The sequence below is a fragment of the Emys orbicularis genome, chromosome 4 (genome assembly GCF_028017835.1).
Source record: "Emys orbicularis isolate rEmyOrb1 chromosome 4, rEmyOrb1.hap1, whole genome shotgun sequence".
NCBI classification, from domain to species: Eukaryota; Metazoa; Chordata; order Testudines; family Emydidae; genus Emys; species Emys orbicularis.
This window is the reverse complement of record NC_088686.1, coordinates 23,728,220-23,750,681: the sequence shown is the minus strand read 5'-3', so window position 1 is coordinate 23,750,681 and position 22,462 is coordinate 23,728,220. Positions and strand designations below refer to the sequence as shown.

The following is a 22,462-nucleotide window of genomic DNA, read 5'->3' as shown; positions in this document are numbered from 1 at the left end:
AGAATTCCTACCTGAGACAAAAGGCCACAGCTTCCTTCTCATTTCAGGTATAAGTTTTTCCTGTCTTTTTAAGGTAAATGGAATATGATAAAGTATTGGGGAGTGTAGTGGGGCAGCTTCCCCGCTCCTGGAGAAAAGGAGTAAAAGCAGCCAAGCTAGTCTGATTGGGGAAGCAGCCACAGCTGTGGCTAGCTCAATTAGGGCCCAGCTGGCCCTGATAAGAGGGTTGGGGGCCAGGAGCTGAAGGAGTCTCTCTCTAGCGGTGGAGAGAGAAGGACCTAGCTGCCAAAGAGCAGGGTTCCAGAGGTAGAGAAGTTCTGGGGAAAGGCAAGAGGAGCTGGGGAGCTCCAGCTTGGCAATTCCCCAGGCTGCAGGCCTTGTTCAAGGCCTAATGAGAGGTACTGGGCTGCAGGCAAAGGCAGCAGGTCAAAACCCCCCTCATCAGTGATGAGAGGTTTACAGAGTGCAGTCTGCCCCAGTGAGCAGGGGCTAGATGATGACTGGCAGTAGCCACTGAGGCAAGGTGGGGATAGAGGGTTGGGGGTTCCCCTGGGAGGGGAGACCCAGAGTGTGGGGGCACTGCCAGGGGGCAGCACCTCATGGTAAAGGGGCACCGGGGTCCAGGAAGGACACGGGGGCCAGCAGCAGGCGAGACACCGGCCAGGAGGTGGTGCTCCGTATGCTGGAGAGCTAATTCCCAGGATGGCTAGGAGGAGGTGCTGCACCAGTGAGTCAAGCTCTGCTACAGGGAGATTGGCAAAAATAAATAAATCATTCTCTGGTCACTACAGAGCATTGTTACATGAATTAAATGGAAAATTCTTAGCATTTATTGTACTCTTGACAGAATGCACAGCTATGTGTCTAAGTATGAATATGTCTAAAATATACAGAAAATGGATATTCTGCAAATGTCGTGTTCCGAAAATATGCATAATTGGCTTTTTACTGTATCTGAGCCAAATTTTTCCTCGATGCAACGACGTGAGACTTTTTCTCAGGAGGGAATTGCTAGTAATAGTTGCTAACGTCTGACACTAGCAGCAGTGGCTGCTGAGCAGAGAACTGACCTACCCCTGATTAAAACAGCATTTCTTGTTCCTCCCCAGAAGACTGATACAACAGTCTGGTAGCTGAGCTGCTTGAGTCTCTCTCTTCTCCGTTTTCGTATCCCATAGAGTCCCCCAAATTCAACAGCCATGTGGATCAGAGGAAGGTGTTGCTTAAACTGACAATGGGAAGGATGGTGCAGCGTATTGGGAAGTGGATTTCTTATGGAGCATACAGGAGACAGCTTGGCAGCTAATCATTTAGGGAAAGAGAATGAGGCTGGCTGATACCAAAAAGTGAAGGAAAGAGTTGCTGAGAAATCTGTCCCTCATAAGTAATTAAAGCCCCAAAAGCCCACTGGCATTTCTTAACAATTTTACCATAAATTAGATAAGACCCTTGAAATGAGTGCTAGAATTTTGCAGGAACTAATAGTAAGTTAGGTTGAGATCTTAAGAGACAAAGTAGTCAGGACCTCTGTTTACATCTCAACCAAGAGTTAACTTTACTGTCTGAAAGTCCTTCCTTAGAACACGCTACTTCCTACAGATTTATAAATCCGGTGTAGTGTGTGTCTCTCCTCCCCTGCCCCCCAAATGCATACCCCCCACGCCATCCTCAGAGAAAAGTAAAGTTACTTATCAAAAAAAAAAAGAAGGGAGAAGATTTAGGAAATCTGGTTCATTGTCAGCAAAGAGGGATGATGGAAATGTTTGGTTATAAAATAAATCTGACATCAAAACAACAAATCTGTATTTTTTCTATAGTTGTGATTTCACTTGAACTGACTTCTATGAATTTGTTTTTTGTTCATAAAATAAACACTAAACCTAAAATAACACAATTGCATTTGGATGTGATGTAATTCAGAACTGCATTTTGAAGCAATTTCTGAATGGCTTTTCTTTAGTAGAACAGGATCCTTGGTTTCTAATCCATAGTGTCCTCTCTTTCCAAGTCAAGACCAGTTGCAACAAGATTTATTTGAAGAGTATTGGGTCATCTGCTAATGACCTAATGATGCTACTCAATGATGACATTATTTATTATAGTTAAATTAAATGACATACTGTATTATTTTACAGCATCCAGAAGAGCTGTATAGCAGAGGTTCTCAGATGGGGGAGTGGGCCCACCTGGGGGGGGCACAGAATGTATTCTGGTGGGGCGTGAGAAGCATTAGGGAGGGAAAAAACTTACTGCGCACATTTTACCCACAGCAATGAATAACTAGCATATCTGATTCCTTCAGACAAATCAGGTCCTCAGATGACACTGTGCATTTGACTCTGGATGGCACTGTGCATTTTGACAGTTTTCTCTTAAGCTTGCATAGCATTATACACAGTCGTTGCCATCTGTACGTTAATCCGTTTGCTATGACACAGTGTGCACATTGAATTGTAAGCATTGACCACAATTGCAGTTTTGCTGCTACTTCAAGTAGTGTCCCTATGGGTACTTCACTGTAGGTGTTTATGCGTCCCCATGCTTCTGATTGGAGATTTTCAGTAGCAGTGTCCGTTTTTGGCCTGCACGTGTTTGTTCTGCCTCTAGGCTAATTAGTGCTGTGCAGGCGTACCACCCTCAGTTCTTTCTCAACCGCCCCTGGCTAGAGATGGAGCATTTAGCAGTCTGTTTGCGAATACTTTAGATCCTCTTTTAAAGTCGTTACTTTAATAGTTTGTGGGGTTTTTCACATTTTGTTAGATGATGAGGTTTTGTTCTTGTTCGGCTACTTTTTTAATGAAAAAGAATTGTAATAGATGGCTTTTACCCCTTTTTTCCCCCACTGGGGATTGCCCCCACCCCAGTAAGGGGTATGCCTGGCATCCCATCCCTGTGTTTAAAAGGTGCCTCTCGTGCAAGGAGGCCATACTGGTCATGGACAGCGACGTCCGTTGCCTCAGGTAACCCACATTCCCCAGAAGGGTGCTCTCTGCCAGCAGCTGAAGACCAGGGCTCGAAAAAACGGGAACTCCGGTTAAAAGTACTCCTCATGGAGGTGGCTCTACATCCTGATTCTCCCCGGCACGAGACACATCACCTCAGCCTTTGGCCTCCAGGGGAGGTGAAGCAAAGAAAGTCTTTGGGCTCCCTGTGAAAGTCTAAGTAGAAAAAGAGACCCACCAGCCCTTCTGTGCAGTTCCTTAACCTGCCAGAGGAGATTCCCGGCATGTTTGGTGACCTTAGTACCGATAGCTACCAAACATGATACCCAGAAACGATAGCTACCAAAATACCCAGAAACCGTGTGGGCACTATGGTACAGAGTCAGAGAAAACCTAAATACTCTATGGGCACAGGAACTGAGGCAGCGGTACCGCCATCTTGAGATAGAGATACGGACCATGCCATCTCCGGAAAGATGGCACCGACATGGGAGTACTTGGTACTGACAAGAGCTAAACATCAACCTCCTCAAACTCGGAGCAGTGAGAAACACCTGCACTCATTTCCTCTCACTGATCAGAGGTACGCTCACGAAAGTCATGACGGACAACATAACATGCATGGATTACCTAAATCGCCAGCGTGCATGCTCCCCCAGAGTCCTGACTGGCTTCGTATGGAGTAGTTCGAGAGCATTGCCCGGTGACTCCGTGACAACCACCAATGGACATGGAGGTTCCTGCAGCACCGGCATTATCCCCGTCATCGCCAGACGAGGCTATCACGGGGCCCTCTCACCCAGTTCCTCAGGATGATGCCAAAGTGCACCAGGAACTTTTGAAGAGGGTCACCTCCAACCTGGTGCTTCAGGCAGAGGAATTGGAAGAGCGCTCAGACTCTCTCTTCGACGTCCTCTGTTCCTCGGCTCCTGCCAGGGTGGCTCTACCCCTTCATGAAGGGGTTTCCAAGATCACTAATGCCCTGTGGCAGACCCCCTCTTCCCTGGCCCCTACCTCGAAAAGGGCCGAATGCAAGTACTTTGTGCCAACCAAGAGGCATGAGTACTTATACTCCCACCCAGCCCCTAATTCCCTTGTGGTTGAGGCGGTTAATCACAAGGAGAGGCAAGGACAGCCCAGGGCCACCCCCAAAAATAAAGACTTGAGGAGGCTGGATCTCTTTGGATGTAAGATTTATTTGTCTTCCAGCCTCCAGCTGAGAGTGGCCAACCACCAAGCCCTCCTTGGCCAGTATGACTTCAATATGTGGCAAGCCTGTTTCACTGCTTTTTCCAGATCTAGATCTGGCTCTTCTAATAGCCTTTTTCTTACACTGATATCTTTTATTCCTACTGCAATTTGATCTCTTACCATTGATTCAGATTGTGGAAATTGTGTGTCTATCTTTAGGTCTGTTAAAAAATTATTCAGAAGTTTCTGCCTCCATTGGATTTCTTAAGTGAAACTGAAAGCTTTCAAATGTTTCACTTCTTTTTGGTAAACAGAATTCCTCAAAAAAAAATTTTAAGACCGACTCCTAGTTGGTTCATTCTCTAACATTAAGCTCAAATGAATTATATAATGAAATTGCTTCAGTATCTGCAATATTCAAAAAGATAATCTTTTGTTTATCTTTCTTATGAGTAGATCCTGATGCCCTCAAAAATGAATCAAATTGTTATTTAAACATTTTCCAATTTTCTGCAGCATTTCTTGACATTTTCAGAAATGTGGGAACACTTAATTGATCCATCTGATTTCATTCAAACTTATTTTTCACTTTTGAGCAACTTTTACCTGTTTTCTTTTTTCTTTTTTAACTTCTTCCAGGTCTTTTTGTAATTTCCTTCACTCCTGATGCCATGTGGTGGTTTATATTCTGGTAATCCACTAGTCTTAATAATTCATTGCTAGTAACTTAACTGTCTTTATTAGGTACATAATTAACACACAACCAGAGCATCTTAACTCTGGTCAATCAGTCAGTCTAACTTAAAACCAACAGCTGTCAGCCCCCATACTCTGAAGAGTCTCTTCATTCTCTTAAAGCCACGGTATCACCACAGTCCTTGCCTAGTCACGTCAGCTTCTTAGCCTTCTAACAGCTTTTTCTAACAATTAACTACCAATGAACACACTGGCCGGAAAGGGAAAATGGAACAAGTGACTTTGGTCTCCAGGGGTGTAGAGAAATAACCTGGCTTCATCACTATGTGGACTAGGCCTGTCTAAAATATCCAAACCATCTCAAAGAGGAGGTCAAGCTCGATCCTTTGTTTAGCTCAGTCCATGACTTCCAGAATTATTAGCAATATTCATTAGAATATCGATACTTCATTTTTCCTATTAAGATGCAATGTACTATAAATCAATTTATATAGCTTTATGTCAATTACTTGCATTGTCAAAAACTATATTTAGACTTCTGAATTTTGCAGGGTCTAATTAAGTAGAATGGCAGGGATCGGCAACCTTTGTAATGTGGCCCGTCAGGGAAATCCGCTGGAGGGCCGGGACGGTTTGTTTACCTGCAGCGTCCACAGGTTCGGCCCCGGTGAACTGCAGCCAGTGGGAGCTGCGATCTGACGAACCTGCGGATGTTGCAGGTAAACAAACCGTCCAGGCCTGCCAGCGGATTTCCCTGACAGGCCGCATGCCAAACGTTGCTGATCCCTGTAGTATGGTATGGTTTTATGCAGTAGCCTTGCATGGGTTTCTATACTGTGAACACCCATAAGTATTAGGGACTGAATCAGAGACTCTGTAAACCCTGGCATTCAGTGGTGAAATATCAGATTTAACTGGGAAAGTGCAACTTCAAGAAATACTGTTTGTGCAGACAAAACCTTTAAATACAGGCAAGAAAATACTGCTAGTTTGGAATTGTGACGGGGCTGTTCCTGCCTCTGCTCCTGTTTACAAACTGCTCAGAGACCCTTGTGTTGGTCAAACATCTTGTGTAGTTTTATTTACAATGTGGGTTCCCAACATCTTCATACTATATACAGCTCTGCTCTTAACCCAGTGGGTCTCAAACTTTTTTTTACTGGCGACTCCTTTCACATCGCAAGCCTCTGAGTGTGACCCCCCCAATAAATTAAACACACTTTTTAATATATTTAACACCATTATAAATGCTGGAGGCAAGCAGGGTTTGGGGTGGAGGTTGACCGCTTGTGACCCCCCCCCATGTAATGACCTCGCAACCCCCTGAGGGGTCCCAACCCCCAGTTTGAGAACCCCTGTCTTAACTGTCCTAGGGAACCCCCTGCTCCTGCAACAAACAGGGAAGAGCAATCTCTCTCCTCCCTCTGCTTCCTCCCTCTAATTCTTTTCTGTGCCTATTTGTAGCCTTTGTCTAATAGGTTAATTAGCCTTCCAGCTCTCCTCCACCCACAAATTAGACACAGCTCTGTTTAACCAGCTCCATTCTGCATTGTTTGATTCAATGTGCAGAGACCAGAGTGCTGGCTCAGTCATTCTTGCCCAGCACTCTATCACAGGAATATACAAACAATTACTGAATTAAAGACTAATTCTAAGGAAATTGTAACTTCTTTGCGTGCTTGTTTACATGTGTTCCACTTCTGATGTACATATGCCAGAAATCAAGACACGTTAGCCAGTAGTGTCCGTTGATCATACCAGCTCCTTGGGTAAAGCAATGATTGTCAATTAAATTAAATTGCACCAAAGGTTGGTATTTTGTGTTTTTTCATGTGTAGTTAAACACATTTAAAGTGCTGGTGAACATTAGGCTGGAATCCTGCGTGTAGTCATAAGAAAGGCACTGGTCTGTTCATGAGCATCTGTCATTTAGCACTTTCTTTCTAGTTATAGAGTTTTTTGCTATCAGTGATCTCCTAGCAACACTGATGAAAGCTGTAATTGAGTTTTGCTTCTTATTGTATGCTGTTTACTTTGATGTGCTCCTGTTTAAGGCTGTTGTTGCTTACGGTTATTTTGGAACAAGTATTTGGAGTTACTCTATACAAAGTTTAAAGATATTATGATTGCTTGCCATTTAATACAAAATATGTATTTGAAATATATTTTATACTTTGTTTCCAAATAGCAGTATTGTTTGCTATCCCGAGATGGATTTGTCAGTCACTTACAAGGAGAATATCCTAGCGTGTTAAATATCAAACTAGATTACGCAAATGCTGTCAAATACTCAGGTTATTAAGTTTGTATTTGTTGTACATACATGTATAATTGGTAGCAAAATCTGAAACAAACTATGATCATATTAGCACAGGGACTCTTACTGCTTGTGATAAAAAGTCCTAGCATTTTATAGTACTTCTGTGGGAAAAGGGGAGAAATTTAGTTAATTAGTAGACTTGAAAGCAAGCTATTGAAGTGCTTGCAGAGGCAGTCTTATCCTATTCTGTTAACCTGCTGTACCTCTCTTTGATGCTAGTATCTAAATGAGTTTTGTATAGCGATTCTTTTTCAAGTCTAAAGCGTATTATCTCACTGTAACCATGTACAACCTCTGTATCCACCTATTGTTTCTTGTCTTGCACTTCGATTGCAAATTGTTCAGGGCAGTGGCTGTTTGCTATGTGTTCTACAATGTCTAGCACTATGATGCCCAGATCCATGCCTTAGTCCCTTAGTTGCAATATCAATATAAATAATAATAGAATTTAAAGCAGTGGTCCCCAAACTGTGGGGTGTGCCCCTTTAGGTGGCTGGGAAGGAACATTCGGGGGACAGGGCCTGGGCCAGCCTCCGGAGGGGTGGGGGGAGGAAGCACCACCCAGCCCTGCTTTGTCCCCACCTCTGCTCCGGCTCTGGCCCCAGCAGAGGCCCCGGCTTTGTGGTTGGCCATGGCTCCCACTTCCGGCCCCAGCCCTGCTCCCGGCTGCTTGCCCAGGCCTTGGCCACCAACCATGGCCCAGCTCCTGGTCCCACTTCCAGTGCGGTTCCCAGCCCCGGCCATGGCTCGGCTTCTGGCGATGGCCCCAGGCCAGCCCCCATAGGGGGTGGGCAGAGACCGCCACCCAGCTCTGCTCTGGCCTCAGCTCTGCCCCCAGCTGAGGCCCTGGCCATGGCTCTGGCTCCTGCTCCTGGCTGCGAGCCCTAGCTGTGGCTCCACTCCCTGCTGAGGTCCCGGGTCTTGGGATGGGGGCGCAGACAGATTACATTATGGGTAATGGGGGGCAGAACGTAAAAAGTTTGGAGATCACCAATCTAAAGAAATACAAAGGATAATTTTATGTTCATACAATACAGCCTAACAGGTATCAATTTGACCAAATTAATGGGTAACGGAGAATACGTAGCAATATGTAGAAATCCTCAAAATATGTCTGTATAGTTGGGACTCTGAGCCTCAGCAAATATAGAAAAAAGTATAATAGAGTTTAAACAAGTGAGGCGTCATCTTTCCTTGATGACTGCTTCACATAAGATTGTTCTGTTTGCCATCAATATCATTAGTGTGTCATTCCTAGAGTGTGTTGAGAAGTATGGACCAATTTACATCATCAATTTAAATCACTTTATCTTTTTTTAGAAAAATTACTGATTTAAACCAAGTTGAAGCTTTATAAAACTAATTGGCAAATTTGTGCTATTGCAACTTTAGATTAAAATTCTAGAATGGACTAAATTATAAACACCATCTTTTAAAATGCTGCTACTTGTGGGGTGTTTTATTTGAATTTTACAATACTGTTATTGATGGGGCTGGAAACGTGTATTGAAAGTTAAAGCCATGATCCTGCAAGTGCATAAGCAGTATGTAACTTTACTCACTTGAATTGTACCAATGACTTCAGTGAGATTAATCATACTTAAAACTAAGCATGTGCAGAAGTGTTTGTGGCATCAGGGGGCTAAAATTGTATTTTTGTTTCAAAATTGGGGGTATAAAATCTTTGTCTCTTCGGGGGGAAAAAGAACTTTAGTGTTAACCATGAAAAGTTTAGACTTTCAGTACACTAATGAAGTTAATATGTATTGTTTTTTGTGCTCACAGGCCAATATTTTCAAAAATCGGAGCCTAAATTTAGGCTCCTAAACCCATATTTAGGCACCTTAGGATGGGATTTTCAAAAGCACCAAATGTATTTAGGAACACTAATCCCATTGCCTTCAAACTGCAAACCCTGATGGAGGAGTATAAACTGACCAAAGCATTTGAGTTTTCTTGACTGATGGAAGTTCAGTATATTGGAAGGTGCTGTCAGTTGGGGCGGAAAAAAAAAAAGCGCAGACTATATAGTTATCAATATAATGTATTGTATGTGAACTCTAATGCTTAATATTGTCACTTTCAGTGTCACCATTATTGATTTCATTGCTGCACATTTTAAAGTATGTAACAAGGCACGTGCTGTAAATCACAGGAGTTGGGAATTGAGAGATTATTATTTGCATTACCTAGTCAAGGACCAGGATTTTGTCAAACTTATAATGATTGGTAATGTGTGTCTACACATACAAAGCAGAGCTTCTGAATATTCAAACTGTGTAATTGGGGTTTTTTCTGTCCACTCAATGAAAATCCTGAGCTATACAGCTTCAGACCCCATTTCTCTAATGTCTTATGTCCTTCATAAGGTGAATTTTTATTTAGAAAATTCATGCAGCACTAATACAGTTTTTGTTTAAATATGATGAATATATATACGATATCTAAGGATGTAGTACTTGCCACACAAAAGGGACACCTGAGGTAGGAGTGTTAAGTGTAAAATCTATTCCTTTCAAACTAAAAGAACACCACCTCATGAGTTTAAAACTTCAAAAATGTAAAATATTTCATAGAATCATAGAAGTGTAGGACTGGGAGGGACCTCGAGAAATCTTCTAGTCCAGTCCCTTGCACTCAAGGCAGGACTAAGCATCATCTCTAGAGCATCCCTGACAGGTGTTTGTCTAACCTGCTCTTAAAAATCTCCAATGAGGGAGATTCCACAACCTCCCTAGGCAATTTATTCCAGTGCTTAACTATGACAGTTAGGAAGTTTTTCTGAATGTCCAAACTAAACTGCAAAAGTTTAGTCAAGTGTACAAACTAAAGATGCATCAAGCATGTTAAATCTGTGGAGTAGATGACTTAGTCTTACCATAATTTTTACACTAAGATGAGCTCTGGAATTTTGTGTGTGGTAAAAATATTTAATCAAGTATGTATGTTTTTTTTCTGCTCAGTCAACAATTACGACAAATGCAAGCAAAACCCCAGTGGCATTGCCATTCATGCTTCCTGTATCATAGGATTGTTACTGGAGCACAAGACTCCAGTGATATTAAGAATTTTCATAATCTTTGTGTTTTGCAGGTAGTTTAAGATTTAGAATGCTTGCTGGTATTCTTCAACACTATTAAAGAGTCTCTTAAAAAAAGAGAAAGTGGGAGGAGTACACAGTCTTTTATAATAACTTAGTTTGTAGGCATGTTCATAACCAAATATTTTCATTTTTCAGATGTTCCTCCTGCTGAGCAAGAAAAGCTTTTTATTCAGAAGTTGCGACAATGTTGTGTTCTTTTTGACTTCGTTTCTGATCCACTGAGTGACCTAAAGTGGAAGGAAGTAAAGCGAGCTGCTTTAAGTGAAATGGTAGAGTACATCACACACAATCGCAATGTGATCACAGAGCCCATTTACCCTGAAGTAGTGCATATGGTAAGTGATTTAACAACCGGAAATATTTTGAAAGCTCTCTTTGTAGTTCAGAGTTAATTCTTTGCCTGTATTAATTTCTTTTAGTAAAGCTTAGCTGATCTTTTTTGAAGCTTTCAATATTTTAGCGTTCGTGAAAAAATCTCTGAAATCAGTTTTTTTTTTTTTAAACTGACGGCTTTCTAAATCATATTGCCAGTGTTGTTGGAAATACTTGGTTCCGCCTCTAGTTATTCATTAACTTGGAAACGGTCATGCAGAAGTTGAAGCATGTTGGAATTTCACAAAACAAATTTGCTTTGGAACAGTTTAATTTCTTCAGTCTTGTGTTCGCAACCTACATATTGCGCGCACACAAACTATTTAAAAGAACATAAAGATTGCAAAATCAAACACTTGAAATTAAGAAATGCCAGAATTAAGGCTTCTTGCAACTTCAGTTCAGTCCCTTGGTGTGTATGCATTATGAAGCAATCTTTAATTACATAATCACATACTAAGCTCATGAGAAACTTAATTCTGTACTAATAGCAGAAAGCCCATGCTGTTGCACAGGTGAAATTCATAGTCTTATGTAAACAAGCCAAAAATAGCTGAGAACATAAACATTTAACAGTAAAAGACACCAGATCCCATTGATGACTGAACATGGTGACATTCTGAACAAAAAGAGCTCTCAACCATGCTTTTAGCTGCTTCTGTCGCTTCACATTGACTCAACAGATATTCTAGGCTTCACAGTGACTATAGATTCAGAGTAGTGTTTGAATAGCGTGAAATGGATGAGGCATGGTGCAATGAGAATAACACAAGTTATACACAATATACACAAGTACTCATTCAATGATCACCATCCATACTGCACTGACCAAGGCAGGCATCTTATGGAAAAAATTGTATGTGATCGTGTAATTAAAGACCCCCTGGATCCCTGTCCCAGTCTCCTTGTTGCAGTAACCCCCCTTCCCCCCCCCAACACCCCCCGCCGGTCTGGTTGCTTTTTCCTCCATGCTGTATGGGTGCCAGCAGAGAAGCAGCATTGAGAGCACAAAAGAAAAGAGACAGTCTTCCTGCTTTCAGTTCTGGTGCCTGGCACCCCAGCCCATAGTAGCCAAGAGCAGCAATTGCAGGGAAAGGTTTCTGACCCATGAAGTACTCTCAATATGGATGGAATTTTTGAAAAATTTAGGGGAAACTTGTTAGAAGTTGGCAGCTGAGCAGAGTTTTTTCAAAGTCTTATAATTTGGCTAAATCTTGATGGATTTTCATAGGGATAGCAAAAGGCATATCCATGACAAAAAGGTGACTGAACCCTGTTAAATTTCAAGGCCATACTCCAAAGCATGTGGGCTTCTGCAGGGTTCAGTCTTATTACTATGCATATTAAATGTCTATATAGGCTGTTGGGGGGTTTAGTGAAGACATATAGGTTACTGTGCATCCGAAGAAGTGGGTTGTAGCCCACGAAAGCTTATGCTCTAATAAATTTGTTAGTCTCTAAGGTGCCACAAGTACTCCTGTTATTTTTGCGGATACAGACTAACACGGCTGCTACTCTGAAACCTGTCATTATGTGCTTCAGTATGTTGATAGCACTCAGTTTTATTTCCATCTCCACTAATCCCAGCAGGAGTGATTGAACACCTGACTCAGTATCTGGTGAAGACTGAGGCATAGATGAAAGCAAGCTGCCTGAGATTCAGATCAGAATAAACCAAAGTAGTGATGGTGAGCTGGATTAGGCAATCAAATCTATGTTGGAGATTTGTATCTCACCCATGATTGAGGGAGTGTGGCTGCCATTTGTGACTAGAGTTCATAACTTATGGGTCTGATTGGACCAATAGCTGCATAAAGATGACCAAGTAGCAGCTGGCTGGGTTGATTTTTTTTTTTTTTCATCTACATGTGCCCAGAGGGGTACGTACCACCTTTTCTTTCAGATTACTGCTGTAATTCATGCTTTTGTCACTTTGTGATTAGACTTTTTTATAATGCACACTATGTGGGACTACATATTAAGTCTCTTTTGGAGCTGAAGCTGATGCAGAATGAAGAGTGTCTTATTGGGAACACAACACCTGTGCTCTGTGATCTGGTTTGTTTGATGGTGTGGAAGTAGCTTCCAGGTGAATTAAAAATGTTGGGTTTAACCTGTAAAATCCTAAATAGCCTGGGATCTGCTGGTTTGAGACATCACCTTGCTTCCTATACAACACTACCACAACTGCAATCAGCGAGAGCTCTTGAGCAGGTGCTCCCCAGCTATAGAAGAGAGGGAGTTGCTGTCAGGGCATTCTGAGGCCCTCTTGTCTGAAATAACACAATTATGTTAACTTTCCAGTCATGCTACAAGGTCCATCTGTTTTTTCAGGCATTTGGTAAAGGTTCAGGTATTTTGTGAAGATGGATGAGATACTGTGTTACTATTTATGTTTTGATCATGGCAGGGTTTTCTTAAGGAATTAAAATAAGGTCTGTATTTGCTTTAAGTAATGTCAGAGCATCTAGAATTTTTGAATTGCTGTCTTTTATGCCTTTGAATCAGTTAATCTTTTTTAAAGAGCACCCAGAGGGACTTATTTTCAGGAGAATCACAATGGCAGCTGTAATGGGATAAATTTTAAAAGTAAAAGTAATCAATCTTCCAACAGTGGCTGGTACCAGACACTTCAGAGGGAAATTTATTGAGTGATCCATCCCCTGTCATCCAGTACCAGGTCCTAACAACCAGAGGTTTGGGGACACCCCCAGAGCATGGGGTCCATTCCTGACCATCTTGGCTAATAGTCATTGATGGACCTATCCTCCATGAACTTATCTAATTCTTTTTGAACCCAGTTATACTTTTGGCCTTAGCAACTTCCCCTAGCAATGAGTTCCACAGGTTGACTGTGCGTTGTGTGAAGTACTTCCTTATGTTTGTTTTAAACCTGCTGCCTGTTAATTTCATTCGGTAAACCCCTAGTTCTTGTGTTATGTGAAGAGGTAAATAACACTACCCTATTCAGTTTCTCCACTCCATTCATGATTTATAGACCTCTATCATATCCCCTTCTAGTCATCTCTTTTCTAAGATGAACAGTCCCAGTCTTATTAATCTCTCCTCATATGGAAGCTCTTCCATATCCTTAATCACATTTATTGCCCTTCTCTGTACATTTTCCAATTTTAATGTCTTTTTTGAGATGGGGGTTAGCAAAACTGCATGCAATATCCGAAGTGCGCGCATACCATGGATTTATATATTGGCATTATGATATTTTCTGTCATAAATGTCATGGTTTTACAGGGTGCCACAGGAGCTGTCAGTCTGCTACATGCTTTCCAAGTGATAGCATTGTTGATTTTCCCATATGGTTTGTTGTTGCTATCATTTAGATGGAAGACCATTTTTATTTATTTTAATTTTTTTAATGACTTGCAAAATCCATATGCCACAGCTCACAATACCCCAGGGTGGTGACTTGCCCATAAGACTGTTTTGACAGATAAGTAATTTACCCTGTTCTCATGTTAGTATCTCTAAAATGTGCCTAAAATAATTCACCTGTTTGTGCTATCCAGTGCAAGATACTGAGTCATGCTTATTTGAAAAATGCATCTCTTAAGGATGGTCAGTCATGTCTGTATATTTATATGCAGCATTTTAGGAATTAAATACCTTAATCAAGACACTGCATTTGACATCTTCAATACATCCCACCCACCCACTCTGTTTATGCCTGTCCCTCATTGTGTCAAGCCTATATTTAGAGGGAACAATTTTCAAAAACTGTTATGCAGTGGAAACCATGCTGACTGTTTGTTTTTGAGCACCCAAGAGTTCACTAGGGTCTTCTGAGATATAGACACGCATTTGCTGACCCCAAAACTTTACAATTTAAATGTAGGCTTGACACAATGAGGGACAGGCATAAACAGAGTGGGTGGGTGGGATGGGTACTAGGAATTACCATACCAAGATCAGAATAGTGGTTTGTCTGGACAGTATCCTGTTCCTGTCAGTGGCCAGTAGCCACATGCTTGACAGGAAGAATCAGAACAGAAGATTATGAAGTAACAATTTTAGACAGAGTTTGGTCTTGATCTGCCAGTTGGTGGTTGGCTTGTGCACTTAATTCCCTTGGATCAGTTTTACATTTTTCCTTTTCAGTATTCTTTATATATCCCCTTTTTCTGGAAGATAGAAGCACAATTTACCTTCTCCTTACATTTGTCCACTTACAGAAGTCTTTTCTGCTTCTAATCATTTTCCTCTGCTTCTGGCTTACAGTAGGATCACTTGACTACTCAGTAAGACAGGTAAACATTTTGGCGGTTCAATTAAATTATATATTTTTATATAAAAGATGAGCTCCCTTTTCATAGACGATGTGGAAGAAGTAATTTTTTTAATGGATTTGAATATTAACCTATTTGCACCTACTGTTAGAGGAACAGTTCAAAAGAGAACTGGCTAAGTTCATGGAGCATAGGTCCATCAATGGCTGTTAGCCAGGATGGACAGGGATGGTGTCGCTAGCCTCTGTTTGCCAGAGGCTGGGAATGGGTGACAGGGAATGGATCACTTGATGATTACCTGTTCTATTCATTCCCTCTGGGGCACCTGGCATTCGCCACTGTCAGAAGACAGGATACTGGGCTAGATGGACCTTTGCTCTGACCCAGTATGGCCATTCTTATGTTCTTAGGATGTGCAGGAACCAGTTCACAGATGCTTTATATTGTCTTTGCATATTTGCCTGGAGGAAAGTAAATGAGGATAGAAAGAGGGAACAGTTGTTTGGGGTTTTTTTATTTTTGTTTTTTGGAGGGTTTTTAGTTTGGGATATTTTGTGTTGCATATATCCCCTTCCCCCATCCTTTGTCTGACAGTTAGATGAAAGAGCTTCAAGGCAGGAACCTATCATCTTGAATGCCTAAATCACCAGGCATACCTATAGCACAGTATAAGTAAATTATAGTTCATGATCAAAGGCACCTACACTGATTTTTCAAGAATTCAAACACAGTATTTAAAAAAAAAAAAGTGAAACATTTCAAGGTTACAAAGGGTTAATTCTAGAGCTGTCAAGCGATTAAAAAAATAAATCGCGATTAATCGCACGACTAATTTCACTGTTAAACAATAATAGAATAAATTTTGTTTAAATATTTTTGGATGGTTTTTTACATTTTCAAATATATTGATTTCAATTACAACACAGAATACAAAGCATATAGTGCTTACTTTATATTTATTTTTATTACAAATATTTGTGCTGTAAAAAACAAAAGAAATAGTATTTTTCAGTTCACCTCATACAAGTACAGTAATGCAATCTCTTTATCATGAAAGTCGAACTTACAAATATGGAATTACGTACAAAAAATAATTGCATTCAAAAATAAAACAATGTAAAACTTTAGATCCTACGAGTCCACTCAGTCCTCCTCCTTGTTCAGCCAGTCACTCAGACAAACAAGTTTGTTTACATTTGCAGGAGATAATGCTGCCCGCTTCTTGTTTACAATGTCACCTGAAAGTGAGAACAGATGTTTGCACTGTTGTAGCCAGCGTTGCAAGATATTTACGTACCAGATGCGCTAACATAGTTAAGACCAAAGCAGACTGTGACGAACTTCAAAAAGATCTCACAAAACTAAGTGATTGGTCAACAAAATGGCAAATGAAATTTAATGTGGATGAATGTAAAGTAATGCACATTGGAAAAAATAACCCCAACTATACATACAATATGATGCGGGCTAATTTAGCTACAAGAAGTCAGGAAAAAGATCTTGGAGTTACCTGGATAGTTCTCTGAAGATATCCACACAGTGTGCAGAGGCGGTCAAAAAAGCAAACAGGATGTTAGAAATCATTAAAAAGGGGATAGAGAATAAGACTGAGAATATATTATTGCCCTTATATAAATCGATGGTACGCCCACATCTCGAATACTGCGTACAGATGTGGTCTCCTCATCTCAAAAAAGATATACTAGCACAAGAAGAGGCTAGGACTCTTCAGTTTGGAAAAGAGGAGACTAAGGGGGGGATATGATAGAGGTATATAAAATCATGAGTGATGTGAAGAAAGTGGATAAGGAAAAGTTATTTACTTATTCCCATAATACAAGAACTAGGGGTCACCAAATGAAATTAATAGGCAGCAGGTTTAAAACAAATACAAGGAAGAAGTTCTTCACGCAGCGCACAGTCAACTTGTGGAACTCCTTACCTGAGGAGGTTGTGAAGGCTAGGACTATCATAGAATCATAGAATATCAGGGTTGGAAGGGACCTCAGGAGGTCATCTAGTCCAACCCCCTGCTCAAAGCAGGACCAATTCCCAACTAAATCATCCCAGCCAGGGCTTTGTCAAGCCGGGCCTTAAAAACCTCCAAGGAAGGAGACTCCACCACCTCCCTAGGTAACGCATTCCAGTGCTTCACCAGCCTCCTAGTGAAATAATGTTTCCTAATATCCAACCTAGACCTCCCCCACTGCAACTTGAGACCATTGCTCCTTGTTCTGTCATCTGCCACCATTGAGAACAGCCGAGTTCCATCCTCTTTGGAACCCCCCTTCAGGTAGTTGAAGGCTGCTATCAAATCCCCCCTCATTCTTCTCTTCTGGAGTCTAAACAATCCCAGTTCCCTCAGCCTCTCCTCATAAGTCATGCGCTCCAGACCCCTAATCATTTTTGTTGCCCTCCGCTGGACTCTTTCCAATTTTTCCACATCCTTCTTGTAGTGTGGGGCCCAAAACTGGACACAGTACTCCAGATGAGGCCTCACCAATGTCGAATAAAGGGGAACGATCACGTCCCTCGATCTGCTGGCAATGCCCCTACTTATACAGCCCAAAATGCCGTTAGCCTTCTTGGCAACAAGAGCACACTGTTGACTCATATCCAGCTTCTCGTCCACTGTGACCCCTAGGTCCTTTTCTGCAGAACTGCTACCTAGCCATTCGGTCCCTAGTCTGTAGCTGTGCATGGGATTCTTCCGTCCTAAGTGCAGGACTCTGCACTTGTCCTTGTTGAACCTCATCAGGTTTCTTTTGGCCCAATCCTCTAATTTGTCTAGGTCCCTCTGTATCCGATCCTTACCCTCTAGTGTATCTACCACGCCTCCTAGTTTAGTGTCATCGGCAAACTTGCTGAGAGTGCAGTCCACACCATCCTCCAGATCATTAATAAAGATATTAAACAAAACCGGCCCCAGGACCGACCCTTGGGACACTCCGCTTGAAACTGGCTGCCAACTAGACATGGAGCCATTGATCACTACCCGTTGAGCCCGACGATCTAGCCAGCTTTCTATCCACCTTACAGTCCATTCATCCAGCCCATGCTTCTTTAACTTGGCAGCAAGAATACTGTGGGAGACCGTATCAAAAGCTTTGCTAAAGTCAAGGAATAACACATCCACTGCTTTCCCCTCATCCACAGAGCCAGTTATCTCATCATAGAAGGCAATTAGGTTAGTCAGGCACGACTTCCCCTTGGTGAATCCATGCTGACTGTTCCTGATCACTTTCCTCTCCTCTAAGTGTTTCATAATTGATTCCTTGAGGACCTGCTCCATGATTTTTCCAGGGACTGAGGTGAGGCTGACTGGCCTGTAGTTCCCCGGATCCTCCTCCTTCCCTTTTTTAAAGATGGGCACTACATTAGCCTTTTTCCAGTCATCCGGGACCTCCCCCGATCGCCATGAGTTTTCAAAAATAATGGCTAATGGCTCTGCAATCTCATCCGCCAACTCCTTTAGCACCCTCGGATGCAGCGCATCCGGCCCCATGGACTTGTGCACGTCCAGTTTTTCTAAATAGTCCCGAACCACTTCTTTCTCCACAGAGGGCTGGTCACCTTCTCCCCATATTGTGCTGCCCAGTGCAGCAGTCTGGGAGCTGACCTTGTTTGTGAAGACAGAGGCAAAAAAATCATTGAGTACATTAGCTTTTTCCACATCCTCGGTCACTAGGTTGCCTCCCTCATTCAGTAAGGGGCCCACACTTTCCTTGACTATAACAGCGTTTAAAAGAGAACTGGATAAATTCATGGTGGTTAAGTCCATTAATGACTATTAGCCAGGATGTGTAAGGAATGGTGTCCCTAGCCTCTGTTTGTCAGAGGATGGAGATGGATGGCAGGAGAGAGATCACTTGATCATTACCTGTTAGGTCCACTCCCTCTGGGGCACCTGGCATTGGCCACTGTCGGTAGACAGTATACTGGGCTAGATGGACCTTTGGTCTGACCCAGTACAGCTGTTCTTATGTTCTTAAAGATTCATATGTCACTTCATCTTCAACCACCATTCCAGGGGACATTCGCCCATGCTGATGATGGGTTCTGCTTGATAACGATCCAAAGCAGCGCAGACCGACGCATGTTCACTTTCATCATCTGAGTCAGATGCCACCAGCAGAAGGTTAATTTTCTTTTTTGATGGTTCGGGTTCTGTAGTTTCCGCATCAGAGTGTATCTTTTAAGACTCAGAAAGAATGCTTCACACCTCACCCCTTTCAGATTTTGGAAGGCACTTCAGATTCTTAAACGTTGGTCAAGTGCTGTAGCTATCTTTAGAAATCTCACATTGGTACCTTCCTTGCGTTTTGTCAGATCCTGCAGTGAAAGTGTTCTTAACATGAACAACGTGTGCTGGGTCATCATCTGAGACTGCTATAATACGAAATACGTGGCAGAATGCAGGTAAAACAGAGCAAGAGACATACTATTCTTCCTCAAGGAGTTAAGTCAAAATTTAATTAACTCGTTATTTTTTTTAACAAGCGTCATCGGCATGGAAACATGTCCTCTGGGATAGTGGCCGAAGCATGAAGGGGCATACAAATGTTTAGCATATCTGTCACGTAAATGTTTTGCAATGCCGGCTGTAACAGTGCCATGCGAACTCCTGTTCTCACTTTCAGATGACGTTGTAAATAAGAAGCGGGCAGCATTATCTCTCGTAAATATAAACAAATTTGATTGGCTGAATAAGTAGTAGGATTGAGTGGACTTGTAGGCTCTAAAGTTTTACATTGTTTTTGAGTGCAATTATGTAATAAAAAAACCCTACATTTGTAAATTGCAATTTCACAACAAAGAGATTGCATTATGGTACTTGTATGAGGTGAATGAGTCTCTCCGCTTCTGGCCACGCTGCTCTCCCCCCAGCCTCCAAAGCAGCTGCAGCTCCGGGGCTGGCAGGCGGCAGCCGCGCTGCCCGGCCCAGGAACATGCTGCAGCCGTGCTGCCCAGTCTGGCCCGCCGGAGCAGGCTGCGGCCGCGCTGCCCAGCTCCAGCCAGGCCAGAGATATCCTCCCCAGATAAGGTGGGAAGGGATGGGATGGGGAGAGTGTGGGGGTCCCGGGCTAGGGGTGAGGTCATGTGGGGGGTGGTCACAGGGGTTACTCCCCTGACCCCCAGTTTCTGCCCCCCCCCCCCAATTTCCCCACTGGTTGCTGTCCCGGCATGTCAGGATAAGCAGCTAGCGCCCCAGGACACTTTGTTTACTTAGGTTTACCTCCGTGCCTGCGGACGCTCGAGGTAAACAAACCATCTCAGCCTGCCAGCGGCTTATCCTCATGGCCCGGGAGCCAAAGTTTGCTGACCCCTTAATTATAGGGTCGGCTTATGGACAGGTCATAAAAATGTTCCATTTTTACTCATCCATCTGGGGGGGGGGGCTTATAAACGAACCGGCTTATGATTGAGTATATACAGTATATAGAAATTAGATTAGTTGCTTTACAGCTAAATGTCTTTATTAGGCGCTAAAAGAGTTTACCTGCTGCTGGTATCATGTACTTGAATACGTATGAATATATATGACTTTATAACTTTAATCTCCAATATATGGAGTGAGGGGGAACCTACACTGTGTGGGTGGGCGTTCTCACATCTGCTGTTTGAGCTACTAGGGCTATGTCCACTGTTACAGCCAGAGCACAGACACTGGATGCCTAGCTAGAATGGGTATAAATAGCCGTCTAAACGGTGAGATACGTCTTAGGCGAGTAGAGTACCTTATATGCCTGAACCTCCACCCAAGAAAAGTCATCAACTTCGGATACAACACCATCACCTAGGTGATCTCTGAAGGATTTTAAAAAGAGAAAGGAAAGCTTAATTTTTTGTATAAAGAGGGAAGTTTTTCAAAGTTTTTCCCTATTGGTTTTTTAATGTTAGAGATTCCAGGAATTTCAAGTGTAGTCTTCCCTGATTTTAGTGAAGGACCATTTCTGTTTATTTTGAGCTTTGTCTCCTTAAATGAAGGAATAAGGATGTTGACTCTTTAACAAAGGCTTTTATTTATCCAAATTGTTAATCGGTTAAGTTAAACAAGTATTAACATAAACAAAAAGTTTTAAATAGCTTAAATAAAAATCCCTTTCTATCCTTTCACTTTCTTATGTGATATTACATTTGCAGTAACTCAGTAGTCATCTGTCTTCCAGTCTATATAGGACTTGTATTTTGGATGTAAAAAAACATATAAAACATTTTTAATGTAATAAAAAAAATCTGCATTGTAAAGAAGTGAGGAGTACAAACCAATTTTTTTTATGGTACTGTTAAAAATATAATTAAATTTGAGGAAGAAAGAAATAGAATGTCTGTGTGGATGTTATCTGTGGTTAGTGGTGAATATAGAATTTGAAAAAAATAAAGAGACACTTGCACAAAGAATTGATTCTGTAGGCTTGATATTGAAGAGAATGAAGTAAATTTTATGTTTGAATAGCTGCTTTAAATATAACCAAGTGACTAACTTCAAACTTGAGCTTGTAAGGAAAAACTAAGCTTATGTGTATTATACACTTACTTGCTGTGTGTCAGTGAAGGAGCTGGGACGTTGTCGTCTTGCATTGGGTGCAGTACTTTGAACAGACGACATTACTTGTAGATATTTGTGGAATGGAGGCAGTTTCTGGTTAACTGGTATTGAAAGCTCCTCCTGCTGGCATGTTTACTGAACCAAATATATATTCTACAGTCCATTTCCAAGAAAGCAGATGTTTCCTCTTCTGCTCTTTGCAAGAGAGCCTTTTGGAAGGAATTTTTTCCTGTGGGAAATCAGTTTCTTTTAATTATTTCCCCCCCCACACACACACCCTTGGCAGTTTTCTTCTTCTCACTCCATCTTGGCCTTAATCTGGAAAGGAGAAGGTCTTTATGGAAGCATTTAGAGGAAAGCTGACGACTATTCGGGGTTGGACTAGATGACCTCCTGAGGTCCCTTCCAACCCTGATATTCTATGATTCTTCTAGTCTAGTCCTAGATCCCAAATCTTAATGAGCAGTTGGTGGCAGCTGAACCCCAACAGCAGTATTATAAGGTAATACTTCTGCACTTAGAAAAGGAATTTTGGATTTGGAATGGAGTGCAGGTTTCTCCTATGCCAGGGTTCATAGATTGATAGGTTCCAAAGCCAAAAGGGACCATTGTGATACTCTAATCTGACCTTCTGTATAACACTGCCAATAGAACTTCCCCCAAAATAATTGCTAGCCCATATCTTTTAGAAAAACAGCCAATCTTGATTTAAAAATTTACAGTTATGGAGAATCCACCACAACCCTTAGTAAGTTGTTCAAATGGTTAAATACTCACTGTTAAAAATGTATGCCTGATTTCCAGTTTGAATTTGTCTAGCTTCAACTTCTAGCTGTTGGATCATCCAGCTGTTATACCTTTCTTTGCTAGATTGAAAAGCCCGTTATTAAATATTTGTTCCCCAGGTGTAGGTACTTATAGACTATTATCAAGTCACTCCTTAACCTTATCTTTGTTAAGGTAGATAGATTGAGCTCCTTGAGTCTGTCACAATAAGGCAGGTTTTGTAATTCTTTTATCATTCTTGTGGCTTTTCTCTGAACC

General features: G+C 41.9%; 1 protein-coding gene across 2 annotated transcripts in view; it reads left to right on the top strand.

The window, feature by feature from the left end:
• The window catches only part of PPP2R5C (protein phosphatase 2 regulatory subunit B'gamma), a 183,277-nt gene that overhangs the window by 85,000 nt on the left and 75,815 nt on the right, over nucleotides 1-22,462 (top strand). For both annotated transcript variants that reach the window (XM_065402392.1, XM_065402393.1), the window contains one exon: nucleotides 10,388-10,587. In XM_065402392.1, the coding sequence (XP_065258464.1) occupies nucleotides 10,388-10,587 (200 nt within the window). The remainder of the gene's footprint in view (nucleotides 1-10,387; nucleotides 10,588-22,462) is intronic.